A 14,825-nucleotide genomic window follows, 5' to 3' on the forward strand; every position below is an offset into this window, starting at 1 on the left:
CCACTTTCAGGGTAAAAACCTCTAAATAGCACACCTCTGAGAATGCTTTTATATTGATTTGAGACCCAAACAGCTGTCAACAAATAAATAACTCTTGGTGAATTTGCGCAGACGAGCATGATGTGATCTTTGAGGGAATATTGCAACCTTCACTCTCAAAGCCTTTTTAGAGGGAGAAACAATTATTTAGCAAATTCAGCAGCAGCGAAGACGCATAAACCGGGGATGGAAGCTGATTCCAAGCATCCATCCGCAAAACATCGTTCCCTGTTTCTGCATGATGGACTAAATAAAGACATTTCAATGCATCAGTGAAAAAGGTTCAAAATGAAACCAGGGCAGCAGCAGCAGCAGCCTCACCCACCTGCCTCTTTTGTTTGCTTTGTCAGCGCTTCACCATTCTTAAACACTTACTGCTCTTCAGTGCTGTTGAAAAACAAGATGCCTCTGTCATCATGCATGTGTGTGTGTGTGTGTGTGTGTGTGCGCGCGCACGCCTGAGTGTGTGTGTGAACTTTTACTGCCTTCAGCCAAATGAAGAGAAACAGACTTGCAAAGCCGAGATGATGCTAAAAACAAAGGAACGAGAGAAACGAGCGCCAGCGAGGTGCGGGCCCCGGAGTGCAAAACATTTGTTCTGAATAGCATCTCCCCCAATTAAAACTGCTTAATTGAGCCGTGTGGAAACCTCACGAGCTTTGAGTTGAACGGTCAGCGAGGAGAGACACAAACCACAGAAGTGGCCGTTTCAACCACTCATAAAACACAATTCAGAAACCGGATCTTCCTCTTTCCTTTTCTGTGCTCAAAGAAGAGGATGTGGCTTGACTTGATGAGGAGAGAGGTGGAGAGCGAGGGAGACGCAACACTTGGAAACCCTCTCTTTAAAGCAAACTATAGAATTTCTAATTGTTTCTCCTCGGTGTTTAAAGAAAGTGAAGCCACGGTAATTCAGTGCAAACCCTATAAACACACGAGACCGATCAGTTTTCCCCCCAAGCACCGCAGATAACGCTCATCGTTCTCAATCAGCACGAACGCTGCGAAGCTCAACAGATCCAAGAGTCCCGGGAACGATCCAAAGTAGGCGTAGCGTCCCAGTGACGTGGCCGTGATAAGTGAGACAGACAGAAGAAGCGGCTCCGCTCATGACGCCACCCGGGTCCTCAAAGGTGATGATGTGTGAAGTGAACAGGGAAGGGCAGCTGTGTCTGGGAAACAACAGCAGCAGTCAGATCCTCCCGCTGACCAGGCTGGGTGTCTGGTGAACACAGGGCGTAACTGCCACTGGAAGAAAGCTGCATTCATTTTCTTTTCTTTTTTTTTTTTTTCATACACGATAACAAACAAATGAACAAAAACAACATGAATCAGTTTTTTTGATTGGCTCTCTTTTCAGATCAGTTAAAAAAAAAAAGTTGAAGCGCTGATCACAACCGATCAAAACGTGAACACTTCAACATGCTCACTGCAGCCGTGTCCGTATGTTTTCACTGCAGCCGTGCACTCGGAGTCAGGAAATTATTACGTTAAAATGTGGCGGTAAAACTATATTTAACTTCTACGGTTAAACTTTGCAATTAGTCCGGTGGTCTACATCTGCGCCAGGCCACAGGGGACGACATCCGAACGCACCGTGAGCAAAGAAACGCTCCAAACAATGTAAATATGTAAAAAATCTTTCATCCAATGCCGTTTTCTTCAGATGTGTCCCACATAAAGGATCGGAGATAACATCTCGGTTCCGCTTACAGACAGCAAAGGCCAGTTGAAACATTTCTTCAGTTAACTGGGGTCATGATTCACAATCATGGCAACAATGATTTTGCCTGTATATACAAACTAAGCTAAGCCAGCTCCAAAGCCAAACTCCTCCACACCAGTGCGACTGGTCTGGGTGTGTGCAGCTCCCACCGCCACCCACTGCATCTGCCTGCGTTTTGTTGGAATACGTGCAAGACATGCAACCGCGGCTTCGCTCGGCAAACGTTTATGTGCAATTGTGTATGCACGAGTGCTCGCTTTTCTTTCCTGGAAAGGGCAATAATAAAAAAATGTAAAAAAGCTGTGCTGCGAACGCCTCCTGTCCATCATGCTCGGTCTGCCCTGCGAAGCCAGTCATTCATCGCTTAAACATGTGATACAATTTCAGATATCTCATTTTGCAGAATTGGCTTTATTTATTGTTGAATGTCTGAACATGACAGTTAAACTAAATGACTTCTTTTTTGGTGGATTAAAAAAAGAAACAAAGAAAGACAGAAACCTTATGGCGGACGTTGAGCTTCATTAAAACAACTATACAAACCGATGGAAGATCTTCACGCTCGATGAATAAGTACTAGATTTCTCACATTGCATGAATCTAGACATGTAACTGGTCCTACAGTCGCTCCTTCAAAGCAGAACGTGAACGAAATCGGCTGAATTAAATTTGCTCGTCTGGCTCATTCTCGCCGCTGCTTTTCACGGAAACATTGCCGAACGCTCTGATCTCAGGCTCGTGCCATTTGAACCTGTGTCATGCAGAAAACCTTTTCCTGTTCGGAGAACATACAATTAATACGGGCCGCGCACTTTGCCTCTGGGACACCGAGCATCACTGAGACGCGGGCTTGTAATAGAGCTATTTGTTTTCCTCAGAAAGCTGTCCGAGGGCTCTCACTGGGATCACCAGGCTGCACAAAGGCCAGCTATGAATTGGTCAAATCCACTGGGAAAGGTTATTGATTAGCCCTTCAGCTACTAGAACGCAAATATGCAACTAAATTAGATATTGGTGTTTTTGTGTGTGTGTGTGTGTGTGTGTGTGTGTGTGCGTGTGTGTGTGTGTGTGTGTGTGCGCGCGCATTACTGTTGCAGTGAAATCAGCTTAATCTGCATCAGCTGTTGGTCAGGTTTTATACACCACAGCTATTCAGATGGAATTTAAATACCAAAACCACATTTTTGAGTGAAAAAAAAAAACCCCAACCTTTTTCTGTAAAGTTGTGAATAATATAAAACTGAGATTGTTTCAATTTTATGTAAATGCAAATGAATTTTAACCCACCAGAATATCGTTGCTTAAAATAGAATAAATAAGTTACAATAGCAATAAATTCAATCTTGTGAATTCTATGCCTTGATTGTCTCACACTACATATATTTATTTGAGTTTAAATGGTTTTTAAAAAGATTTTTTTTAAAAATTATTACAAAATTAATCCAGTGAAAACCTAGATAATTCAACCTGCACTGTTTTAATGTATTGTTAAATGACAATAAAGTTTTCGATCCATTTATATGACCTATAGATAGTATGATTATCAATACAAATTTAATAGATTTTTTTTTTTAAATCACAAGAAGGAAAGCGTCACCTCTTACACACAGAGAGAGCTATAAACTGAGCCACTATTTTTAAATACAGTAAATCATTTTCTGGCAAAAACCAGAATGAATAAATGACATTTGCTGACAAGTGACAGCAGCTACAGACTTTTACTTTAATAGTCCAAGCTGTAGTAAGTCTCTGCACCTAATATATCCTTAACATTTGTTCCCTTTTTATTTAATGCATGTTCATTTAACTTACATTTTACAAGTTACATTTTATATTGTCTCCATCCCAATGTTACATGTATTACAATATTTCAAAAACCTTTGCGTTTTCATTAAACCAATATTTTTTTTTACGCTCTTTCTCCATATTGTTGATTAATCTGATTTTCTTTATGTATTCTAACAGCCTCTTCCCCTCATGGCCGCTCCAGCTTCCACCACCCTGCAGAAAACACTGAGAAACTGCTAAAAGATCCAAACAATTTCATTCACATCCGCTGGACAGCGTCTTTGAAATCTCCCTTTTTAAACAAGAGTCAAAAAGCAATTTAAAACCTCTGTTAATGAGAGTCAGGAGAGAGAGAGAAAGAGAGATGAGGCAGAGGCGGCTGAGGGGAGGAGAGGATGAGGAAGGGGAGTGGGGTGGGGGTGAGGGAGGGGGTGGGCTGGGGTGTCAGCCATCAAAGCAGACCAGGAGAAAAGAAGGCCAGGTGCTGGTTGTGGGAATGTGCCGTTCGTGGTTGTAGGGACCGCGGAGCCGAGGAGGGGGCGGGAGGGGGCTGCACGGTGGTAATTAGCCAAGCCTGGAGGAGAGAGAGGGCCCTGGAGGGCCCGCGGGGATAGCCCCTCCGAGAGGATACCATTTGCACTTCTACAGGAGCCGCCAGCCCCGGGCCACAAAGAAGGGGAAAAGGGGAACTATGGCATCCTTTATCAGGCCGGACAAAGACGCCGCATCTTTTCAAAGGCGAGCGGAGAAGAGAGAGAAACTCCAGTGTTCCAGAGAAGGAGGGGAAGAAGAGAAAAAGAGAAGGGAAGAAAGAATCCTCGGCCTGGTCAGGGGAGAGAGAGAGAGAGAGAGAGAGAGAGATGCCAGTGTGTGGGTTGCAAAGCGAGACAGGAGGTTACGGTCATACTGTGACACAGTCGGTCCTCTGAGACATCAGAAATTCACTCATGTCTCCCCGGCACACAGATACACACCGAGATAACACACCGGACCGAGTTACACAAGTACATCAACTGAAAGAGGCAACATGTTGCTTTTAACCATTCCCGTCACTTTCCGCCTCGGCCGCATCGGGTTTGGAGATGTGGAACATGAAATGTCTCTTTTTGAGGTTTCCACAAAAGAGCCGGTTCAGTTTGCTTTTCAGTCCGTCTAACAGGAGGCCAGCAGAAGCAGTGGATAAGGAGCCGAGCGGCCACCCTCTACCTTTGACATTATCGGGGGATCTTAAGAGTTTTGCCCTCCCGCAGAGTGATGGAAAGTGAAGGTCAGTGACATTACTTTTACCTATTACCTTTGGAGTGCGGCCGCACGGGGGGGTGAATGGTGGCCTTTGAGGCGACCGGGCTTTGTGCTCCCCGTTGGAGAGCAGCCTGACAGCCTGAGCCGAGCGGGGGCCAGAGGTCAGACAGGTCATGTGATAAGGCATTTCAAGACCTGCATGTAGGGCCCCAGACTGAAGAGGGCTGAAAAATCTCAAGACCCCCCCCCCCCCCACCACCACCACCACCACGCACCCCCTCCTTCTCTGAGACTCTTCTTTTCCTTTCTTTTCCCTCTTCCTCTTTCTGTCCCCTCGCTCACTCTCCCTCTCTGGACACAAAATGCCATTTGTTGTCCGTCAGTCAGTAGTGCGGAGCCCGGGCCGGGCCCGGCGCTGAAAGCTCCATTCACACACCCTCTCACCCAGGGATGTTTTTGCAATTCAATATTTTCACACGCAGGCAGCTTCATCGTTACTTTGGAACCGTACACTTGGCAGGATGAGGCTGGGGGGCCTCTGGGACGGAGGGGCTGAGAGGTGGAGGAGAGGGGGTCAGCGCAGAGGAATCCTGGTGTCAGGAGGGGACGGGCCTGAGCCCACTAATGGGCCATCTTGAAATGTTTTAGCCAAGACCCCTCCAACACCTACACACAAACACACACACACACACACACCACAGACACACACACACACACACACACATACACAAACAAGTGGGCTCTCGCTCATAAATGGTTACACACACATTCCACTCTACTCATCGCTTCACAACCAATCTGACTCCAGGTTAACAAGGGCGGCTCTTATTTCCTTCATCGAAACCTCCGGACGAGCGCAGACTCACACCGTCCTGCCAGGAAAAAGACGCTTTTCTCCTCACCCACTGCGCCTTTCAAGTTCACTTTATAACAAGCCATCAAACGTCTTCAGATCAAGACAAACATCTGTTTACCAACAGGTACTGATGACAGATTACCAATGCCAACGGGAGAAAGAAAACGGCGAAACCAGAGGCAAAATACACAAACAAAAACATGGAACTTCATGTAAATGGGCCTCGTTTCAACCAAATCCTCCAATTCCTCCACGGTAGCATCTAAGGATTTGTTTAGCATACAGAGTGGCTGAGGCAGACGGGCAGGGGGGGGGTACTCCTAATATATTTATCCTGTGCACCACACTCCACTTAATGAAATTAAACCACACCAGTAGTGGCCCTTTGTCTCGTGGGAATTCGGTAATCAACATGCCACCAGTTTTCGTTTTGTATGAAAATAAATGGCAGTCGGTGATATGGGTCTAATTGTGTTGCACCGGGGAGGAGCCGGTGTGAGAAAAGAAACTTGCGGCAGCGATGCAGTGGAAGCAATTTTCATGGACAGCGGCGCTCCGGAGAGGCGGCGGAGTAAGCAGAGGCATTCATCTGGGGACCGCTTCCACTCTCTCCTCCTCCTCCTCCTCCTTGTTCTATCCATCATACTCACAAAGAAAGTTAGCCAAGTATTAAACAAATAGAGAACTGGTGAGCCCTGTGCACTAGCCGCCTGGCAGGGTCACTGGATAATGACAGCTCAATTACTGTGAATCTCCTCGAACACCCGTCCCCCCCCCCCACTTCTTCCCCACACCCGCCTCGCCCGGCACGGCAAATTTGTCAAACGCACCAAAAACGATGAGTCTGACAGTGTAATCGCTAACCGTCCCAACCGACATGAAAGAGGCCTTTATCTGGACAAATCAAAGAACCTGATCTCTGAAAGAAAAGGAGGAGTGGCGGGGGGTTTGGGGGGGGGGGGGGCGACGGGAGAAGAGAAATGTCCCGCTCGGCCCCCGTGAGACGCGGAGATGTTCTCTAATCCGCTTTAATGAGACACCGCTCGCCCATCTTTGCGGTAATGACGAAGCTCGGCGAGAGAGATGCTTTGGGAGGGAGAAAGGAAGAGATAGAGGAGCAGATGGAGCCAAGGCTTTGAACTGGCGGCCTGATGAAAGGGGAAGGAGGCGGCGGGGAGTTCAGCGCCACGCTGCCCCTACACGCCGCTGCCTGTTCCAGCGGACAGGCCGGCAGCCCGGGGGGACACGGCAGTTTGTCTGCTTATCATATCTGGACAGGATGAGCCATCATCAGCACCGCCGGGCTGGGACTGCACAGTGTCTGTCTGTCTCCGTGTGTGTGTGTGAGCGTGTGTGTGTGTGTGTGTGTGTGTGTGTGTGTGTGTGTGGAGAGAGGAGCAACAATTTGTTAAACCTCCACAAGAGATAGATAAATAAATAAAGGTCTCTTGAGGACTAACTGTTTTTTTTTTTTATTCTTATTATGGCACTGATTTTGATTTTTTTTCATTTGTTTATCACATGTTATGTTGGGATAAAGTCACAAAAAAAAAAAAAAAAGTGGCACAAAATAAAAAGAAAGCAAGAAAAAAGCTCAGGAAAGGATAAAATCAAAGAGGCTTTACAAATGAAGAAATAAAATGAACTGGGAGTGAGAAAGCGAGTGGGTTAATACCAAACAAATCGGGATTAGACCCAGATAAGACTAGTCACAATGTTGGGCAATCCCTGGGATATCACAGAGCGAGGGGGGAATCATGAGGGCTGCAGAACACGCTAATTAGCGGCTCGACACATTTGCCCCCTTGTTTTGCAAACAACGCACACTGCTAAACAGCGGGTGGCGCACAGTCCCACCAGACACTCAAAGAGATAATCATTTAGAGCTAATCAGCATACTCCGGCGCAAAGATGCGGCGTTTCCAGAGAGACGAACCCAGCAGACGTGGCGTATTCTTAGCCCTGAGACGCCGGGTGGAATCTTCCAGACGTGGAGGTCCGTAACTCGATAAGACAAAATGCATCTGACTACAGTGTAACAGCTTTTAATTTTATTTTAGAACCCCTTTTAACCAGCACATGCCACTCTTTGAGTTTCGTTAAGCTATTTTTACTCACTAGCGTCATCCGGGCTCAAAACAAAGGTTATGAGGAGAGACGAAAAACAGCAGCAGGCCGAGAAAAAAAAAACCCAGCCATCAGCAATATGGCCTGAACTCTCTCAGGCATGTCAGAGTCTCCATGACCGAGTGATTGGGAGATTGCAGTGTTTTCCCAAACATGGCGGATGAGGTCACGGCGCAGGCCGGGAAAGAAGCATTTTTGCCAACTGGATAATGTGAGGTCAACGTATCAATGGAATGAATGGGATTTAGAGCCATGTGCAAGAGCTTAATGCAGTGGTATTTGTATGTCAACTTAAAATTTGACTTAGCCAGCATGAGACCAGGCAGGAAGCATGGGTCTGGAAATGTGCGTGCGTGTGTGTGTGTGTTTGTGAGTGTGTGTGTGTGTCTCAGTGTGAGAGTGCCTGCGTGTATCCAGGTGCCCACCCATCGCCGTGCCAGACTGAGCCAAGGTCAAAGCTCCAAACGGTGACAGGACCTCCAACAACTGGAGAAAATGCTGCACACACACACCGATTCTCGCACACTTGTGCACATTTAGCCAGCCGGCAGTGCCAGCTCCTGCTGCTTGGATGACATTTACACTCAACCTTTCTAGTTTGTGATTGATTGGGGTTAAATCATACCAATGCACAAAAAAAGAAAAAAAAAAAAAAAAAATCTGTCACCACCGAGGTGTGAGTACATGCACCTCTGCACGGATCCGAAGTGTGTTACAGTGCGGTTTCACTGTGTCAGGGTACGACGAAAAGCCTCTGAAATGTTTTCAAGCCTTCAAGTGAGACTCAGTCAACACTGACGAGTCACCGTGAATTCACGATTCTGCACAACTACAAAACCAAAGCGCTTTCTGTCTTAATTATGCAAAGTCAAACCTTGTAGGTGCTCAGAGGGACGCATTACAATTCTGTTTTATTTATATGAGATTTATGTACTTGCAACAGTTATTTTATGAAGCGAGGCAGCACAGTGTTTGGTAAATATGCGATAATGTTGAGTAATGCGATGATGGGTAAAGCAAGTTGTTGACTTTGTTGTTTTTGGATGAGTTTTGTGCTTCTGTGGCCACCAGTTCGGTCAAAAATTTAATATTTTTCATGAATTAACTGCACAGTTTTGGTGAATTGATCCCAATTATTTAATCTTTTTTTTTATTTGAAATTCTGTCCATTTGAACATCGTTTTTCTCAGCTCAGTCAGTCAGACATTATAAGTACACTGAACAAGTTTATCTTCAATATGTTGACTACAATCTCATCACATGGTCATTTCGAAGCAAAACTGAAAACATGCTAGCAATAAACACTGCTGGTTCCTCCCTAACAGCCCACTACAACCTCATAATTGTGGGGATATAAGGGGAGATTTGTTTTTTCAGTTGTAACAAACTTATAAGTCGTCCCTTTGTCCACATTTCTACATGTAACCAGATGACAGCTGTTTTTCGCCCATGAAAGACTAGTCAGAGATAATGAAAGAAAAGAACATTTTTCAGTAAGGCCATGTTGACAAATAACAGCAATAACCTGTTTGAATGTTCCTTTAAGAATCGAAGTATCTTTCCAATTGAAGCTTTATGAGTCAACTGAATCACAACCAGATCTTTAATTCACTCCGGTGTTTAGTTTAGTTTCCAGAGTTTTATTTATGGACAGACTCAGAGATTCAGGACTGGTAGGCAAAAATGAGGCTTCACATTTTCGGGTTATATGAATACTTTACTGGAAAGAATCTGTTCCCTTAGCCGGCAGAAAGATATGGTTACATCTTCACTTGCATTATGGGAAACCATAACGTTCATGGAAAAGACAGTCTCTTCATCTCCAACTAGCGAGCGTAACAAAAAGTCCCTCTTTAACCTTGACCAAAAAGAACTTACCTTGTAACAAAGTAATGTTACAATAAGGTGAAGTAATGGGCCCGGCATGACTGAAACTTCCTTCGTTTTGTGGAATGCCACTTTAAATGTGCTGCTTTTACTGCAAGTCCTCCGAGTACAGTCGACCCACATGTACAGTACAAAAGCACTCACCAAATACACATGGACAAAGATGAAGAAAAAAAGAAATAAATATGGAAAATGACGAAGAGCCTCGCTGCTTCCAACACACATTTGTATCCTTCATGAGCACACACTGGGATGAGGAACTGACATCCAGCAAACCTCCATAATCAAATACTTATGTAGCGAATGCAACAGTGCCAAGTGTGAACTGATGCAATTAGGTGGGCTACACTGTTTTTCAGTGCCTCAAAAACTGACACAAGTGGTCCAAACGGCTCCGATGAATAACTCCCCAATGCCATCAGAGAGCGAGAACGCTCCGTCTTCTCTGTGGAAGACCAGGATTCCCAGATCGCCGCAAAACAGGTCGTCATGAAGAGGAAGACGACCTTTATTCGTTTGAAACAACGATTTTACTGACCACTAAGATTCCCTTTGAAATGCCTCATTTCCAATCTTGTTCTTCCTTGTTTATTTCTTAACAGTTATCAATCTTCCTGGAAAACATTGAATCCTGACTTGCATACCATATAAATAAACTTTCATTGATCGGTTCATTAAATTATCTGCTAAACTGAATCTGAAATCAGGAAACATAAAATGTACTGTAAAACAGTCACATTCTCGCCATGCTTCACAGCAATAAAAATATTACAGATACTGCCATCATGTAATACACAAATAACATTTACAATAGCAAAAAAAAAAAAAAAAAAAAAAAAAAAGGCTTCCCTCTGTAGTGTCAACTTGCAAAATGTATTTTAAGAAAGGCATCCAGGCAGCAACGGCCAGCTGGGCTCATTCACGCTCACACATCAAAATTAAAACAGAGATTTTCAGTTTACTGAAGGTTCAGCGCCACTTCCTGCTGTGCATCACAATTCCTCTTCATTTGAGGATCCTATCATGTCCAAGCTCTAATCTGTGAACATGGAGGAGTGCTATCTGACACACATTACAGCTGCAGAGCAGCAACACACTGGACCCTGAACGTTCAGCCAGCAGTTCCACATAGCTACCATTGTTGGTTTTAATGTGTTATGGGTTGGATTTTATTACTTCTGTCAAAACATCAGAAGCCGTCCAGCCAGACCAAGTTCAAAACTTGGGAGTCCGTCTAATATGAGGGGGCCTTTAACCCAGAGATCAACAGAATATCTGGTAATTATCATGCATATGAGAGGCACAAGTGGAGAGGGATTTTTTTTTTTATGAGAGGGAGAATTGTGTACATTTGTTCAAGGTGGTGGGCAGGAAAAGGAATGAGGTGATTTTTCTGCAAAATCAAGAAAAAAAAAATTACCAGGTTGTTAAAAAGAAAAAAAAAAGTGTGGTTACAACTTTGTTTTTATTGGCCTGATAATGCAGAGGAGTAAAATAGGTGTGTTAAATCAATACCGTGCACAGGATCGACAGGCATTCAAACACCTTTTCAGAGAAAAAAAAAACTACTAAACATATCAGATTTAATTATATTTTTCTTTACGTATGTGCGTAACACGTGCAGTAACACGCATGCGGAGGAGCAGCGCGCGTGCACGTGCCTCACCTGTACTCTTAAAAAAAAAAAAAAAAAAAAGACCGAGAAAATAAATTTACACTCAGTCAACCGGAAGTTCTAATTGATCCAAAACCAATTTAAAGCTACACGTGGACCCAGAAGAATACCACAGTGAAACAGCCGCAAGGTGTTCAGGTCCTCATACACAATCAGCCCTCTCACACACACACACGCACACACACACACACGCTATGGTAAATATAACTTCAATTAGAGCTGCCAAAAACTATTATTTTGACCATTTCTTCCAGTTATTCTTTGCAAGAGTGCCTGTATCGATTTTTTTGTTTTTAAGCCAAGAGTTGTATCAATTCAGTAATCTTTTAAATGAGATGTGGCGTTCAAGTGGATTTCTCGTGGATTCTTTTTTTTTTTTGAATAAAATTAAAATAAACTACAATTACAAAATATTCCTAACGAAATTAGATTTGATTTGAAATTAAACTGTGCATCAAAGAAAGTTAATATTGTCAGCAGCAGAAATGGAAAAGTTGCATTTCAAATAAATAAATGCAAAGGGGTTGGCGAAAGTTTAAAAAGCACTGCAATATCAGCTGGATATTAGTGATCAATAAAGTGTGGATTATTCCCAGTCATTGCAGTGCTGTGACCTTCGACATGCTGTCACTTTTTTGGAGTCTAAAAACAAAATGGTAGCTTTTGCATGTTGGTCACAGGTGAAATTATTTTTTCACCTATACGCCTCAGGTGGGGGAGGAGAGAGAAAAAAGTTAAAAAAAAAATAATAAGGAGGTGAAATCGAGTCCAACACGTCACATCCAAATGCTGCGGCCCTGCATGCTTTGAATGGGAGGAATACAGCAGATTTTTCATGCCTGCTGTCTGCTGGACTTTTTTTTTTTTCTCCTGTCGAGACGATACAACACATCCGAGGCCTGCAGGCTGCTCGGGGGCTCCAAAGCCAGGTATTTGTGTTCATTAGCACCCGGATCAACAGACTATCAAGGCTGTTTAGAGATCAAGACCAAGTGCAATTACAGGCAAGGAGCGGGATCCTCGACATGTCGAGTATTTTCACACAGGCGCCTCCTTCAAGCGTCTCGCTTCTCTTTCGATTTTGAACTTGAGACTTTCTGCACAAAAAGATCTCTGCAACAGTAAAAAAGTACAAGCGAATTTTCAAAAATTCACATTTTCTCCCACTAATTTTAATTCTACATGAGCACAAAAAAGCGTCAAAAATGAATAACAACAATTATTAGAATTATTATTAAAAGATAATCGATGCAAATATTTTTTTTAAGGATCCATTGCAAGCAAAGTCAATTCAAATAAATTCTTTTCATGCTTGTTTGAAACTGTTTCACTGAAGCTTGTAATTGTACTTTCTCAAAAGCCCAAATGGCTTCTAATGTGAGGTCGAGGTTCAAGTTGAATTAACGAGGCCACTGGCAGAGTTGCAAAGTTTTTCAAGGCCTGTAAACATGGAAACAAAACGTGGCCAACATGAGCAGTAACTACAAATATAAAGTAGTATTTGTCAACAGAAAAACATCAGCTCAACGCGTGCATCTTTTTTTTTTTTCTTTTTCAATCGAAAGTCACCGCGGATGGAATAAAACAAACTTATTGAGATAGAAGTACAGAAAAAACACCAAGAAGCCACCGTGAATCATCACGTATATGTCTTTCAGAATAAATTTGGAATAAATAAGAACACTGATCCACAAAACAGGCCGCAGAAAACTATCAACACTCACTTTTTTCCCCCCTTTAAACTGTCTTAAATAAATGAGAAATCAAACCCAGCGACACTAAACAAACGTCAAGCAATAAACATGGTCCATTTCCAACAACGAGGCGCTCATGTTCTCAGAAGTGAATACATGAATTTTCCGTGTGACGCCAGCAGCGGTGGAGCTGGTAGCAGTATGGGCGCTTTCAAGACACATTATTGATTGGCATTCCCTCGAGGAGGAACCAGTCTGCAGCAGTCCGGTGGCCGCGCGGCCAAACAAATTTGCCAGAGAACGAAATCCTCTGCGGTCAAAGCACACGAGAAGGGGGAAGAGAGGAGAGAGGAGGAAAAAAAAAAGAGACTGTGTGCACCAAAGTATAGCTCTTTGCTTCTTTGCCTTTCTTTCTTTTTTCCTGAAATTCGCATCTCCGCGCCTCCGTCTGCAGAGCAGCGCGCCAGGCTGGCTCTGTGGAGCTGAGCGCAGCGCGCAGCTGAGCTGTAGAACCACAGCGCCCACTATTTCAAAAGCCGGGAATATTATTTCACAAGACTTGGAACGGCTGTATATGAAAAAAAAAAAAGTTACTATCCATTTCGGCAACTTTCCTGTGAGCTTCGGGAAAGCGATCTGCGCCTCCAGCGAAAACTTCGCAAGACATCCGAATAGAGCAAAAAACTGCCCAGACACGGACTGCAGTGCTGTTTTGTCTTTCTGTTTCTTTTCTTTTTCTTTTTTTTTTTTTTTTTTAAATGGGGAGTGTGATCAACTAGAGCACCAGCGGCGTTTCTCATCACGCGTGAAAGTTTGTGACACTGAAGCAGTGAAGCCAAGACCGCGACACGCAGGGACCCGGCGCGGAGCAGAGCCGGAGCGGGACGGGGCTGAGAGCAGAAAAAAGTTATCTGCGGACAAAGAGTCGCCCCCATCCTCTCCTAAGGATATAGTAAATGACAAGGACGCCACTGGACATGTACAGAGCCGCCGGGAGTTTTGGAGCCGGCGGCTGAGCGCGATAAGAAAAGGGGGGAATAAAATAAGACCTACTTTTGGCCAGTTTTCTCGCCCTCGCCTTGGATCTCATCTTGTCGGCTTGTAGATTCCTCTCGTCGTCCTCCGTGAGCCCAGAAGCAGCAACAACACTATCTTCATCTCACCAGCATTGTCAGTTTGGACACCTTCGCACATGCGCACAGGCCATTCAATCTGACACCCTCGCCGGGGCCAAAAAACTTTCCAATGTATTCATCATCATCACTTTTTTTTTTGTCCTATCGTCTCCCCTTTAGATCACTTATCTCTTCCCCTCCTCCTCCTCCTCTTCCTCCTCCTCCTCCTGCTCTCTCTTCACCATCTCACCTTCCCTCCCTTCCTCCCCCCTTACCGTCCCCTTACACCCCCCCCCCCTCCCCTCCTCACACCCCCACAGCCCCCCCACCCACCCCATTCAGCTCCTGCCAGCACCGACTTGGATTTTTACCCCTTTAACAGCGACCACTTGGTTTTCTCCAACACAGCGGTGGACACAGTGAGGTATGGCGCAGAGGTCAAGGTCGCGTTATAATGGGGGAGAATCCCCCCCCCCCCCCAATTAATTAATACTACTGCTACTATTTTTAATTAATAATACATATTTCTTTATTGTACTGTTTACTGTGAATGCAACTAAAATAAACTTGTATTTTAAATTAAAATAAACTGTCAGAAACTTTGTTTTCCATGCTTCTGAGGTATAGTCGGACCTCGTGCGTAAAAGTGGTCGATTGCACAGTGGTTATTTTTGAC

General features: G+C 44.3%; 1 protein-coding gene across 2 annotated transcripts in view; it reads right to left on the reverse strand.

Annotated features, from left to right (window-relative positions):
• The window catches only part of prdm16 (PR domain containing 16), a 175,731-nt gene extending 161,458 nt beyond the window's left edge, over positions 1–14,273 (reverse strand). For both annotated transcript variants that reach the window (XM_030119689.1, XM_030119690.1), the window contains exon 1: positions 14,088–14,273. In XM_030119689.1, coding sequence (XP_029975549.1) covers positions 14,088–14,124 — 37 coding nt within the window. In that variant the 5' untranslated portion in view covers positions 14,125–14,273. The remainder of the gene's footprint in view (positions 1–14,087) is intronic.
• Between the last annotated feature and the right edge of the window lie 552 nt (positions 14,274–14,825).

Source organism: Salarias fasciatus, chromosome 20, assembly GCF_902148845.1.
Source record: "Salarias fasciatus chromosome 20, fSalaFa1.1, whole genome shotgun sequence".
NCBI lineage: Eukaryota > Metazoa > Chordata > Actinopteri > Blenniiformes > Blenniidae > Salarias > Salarias fasciatus.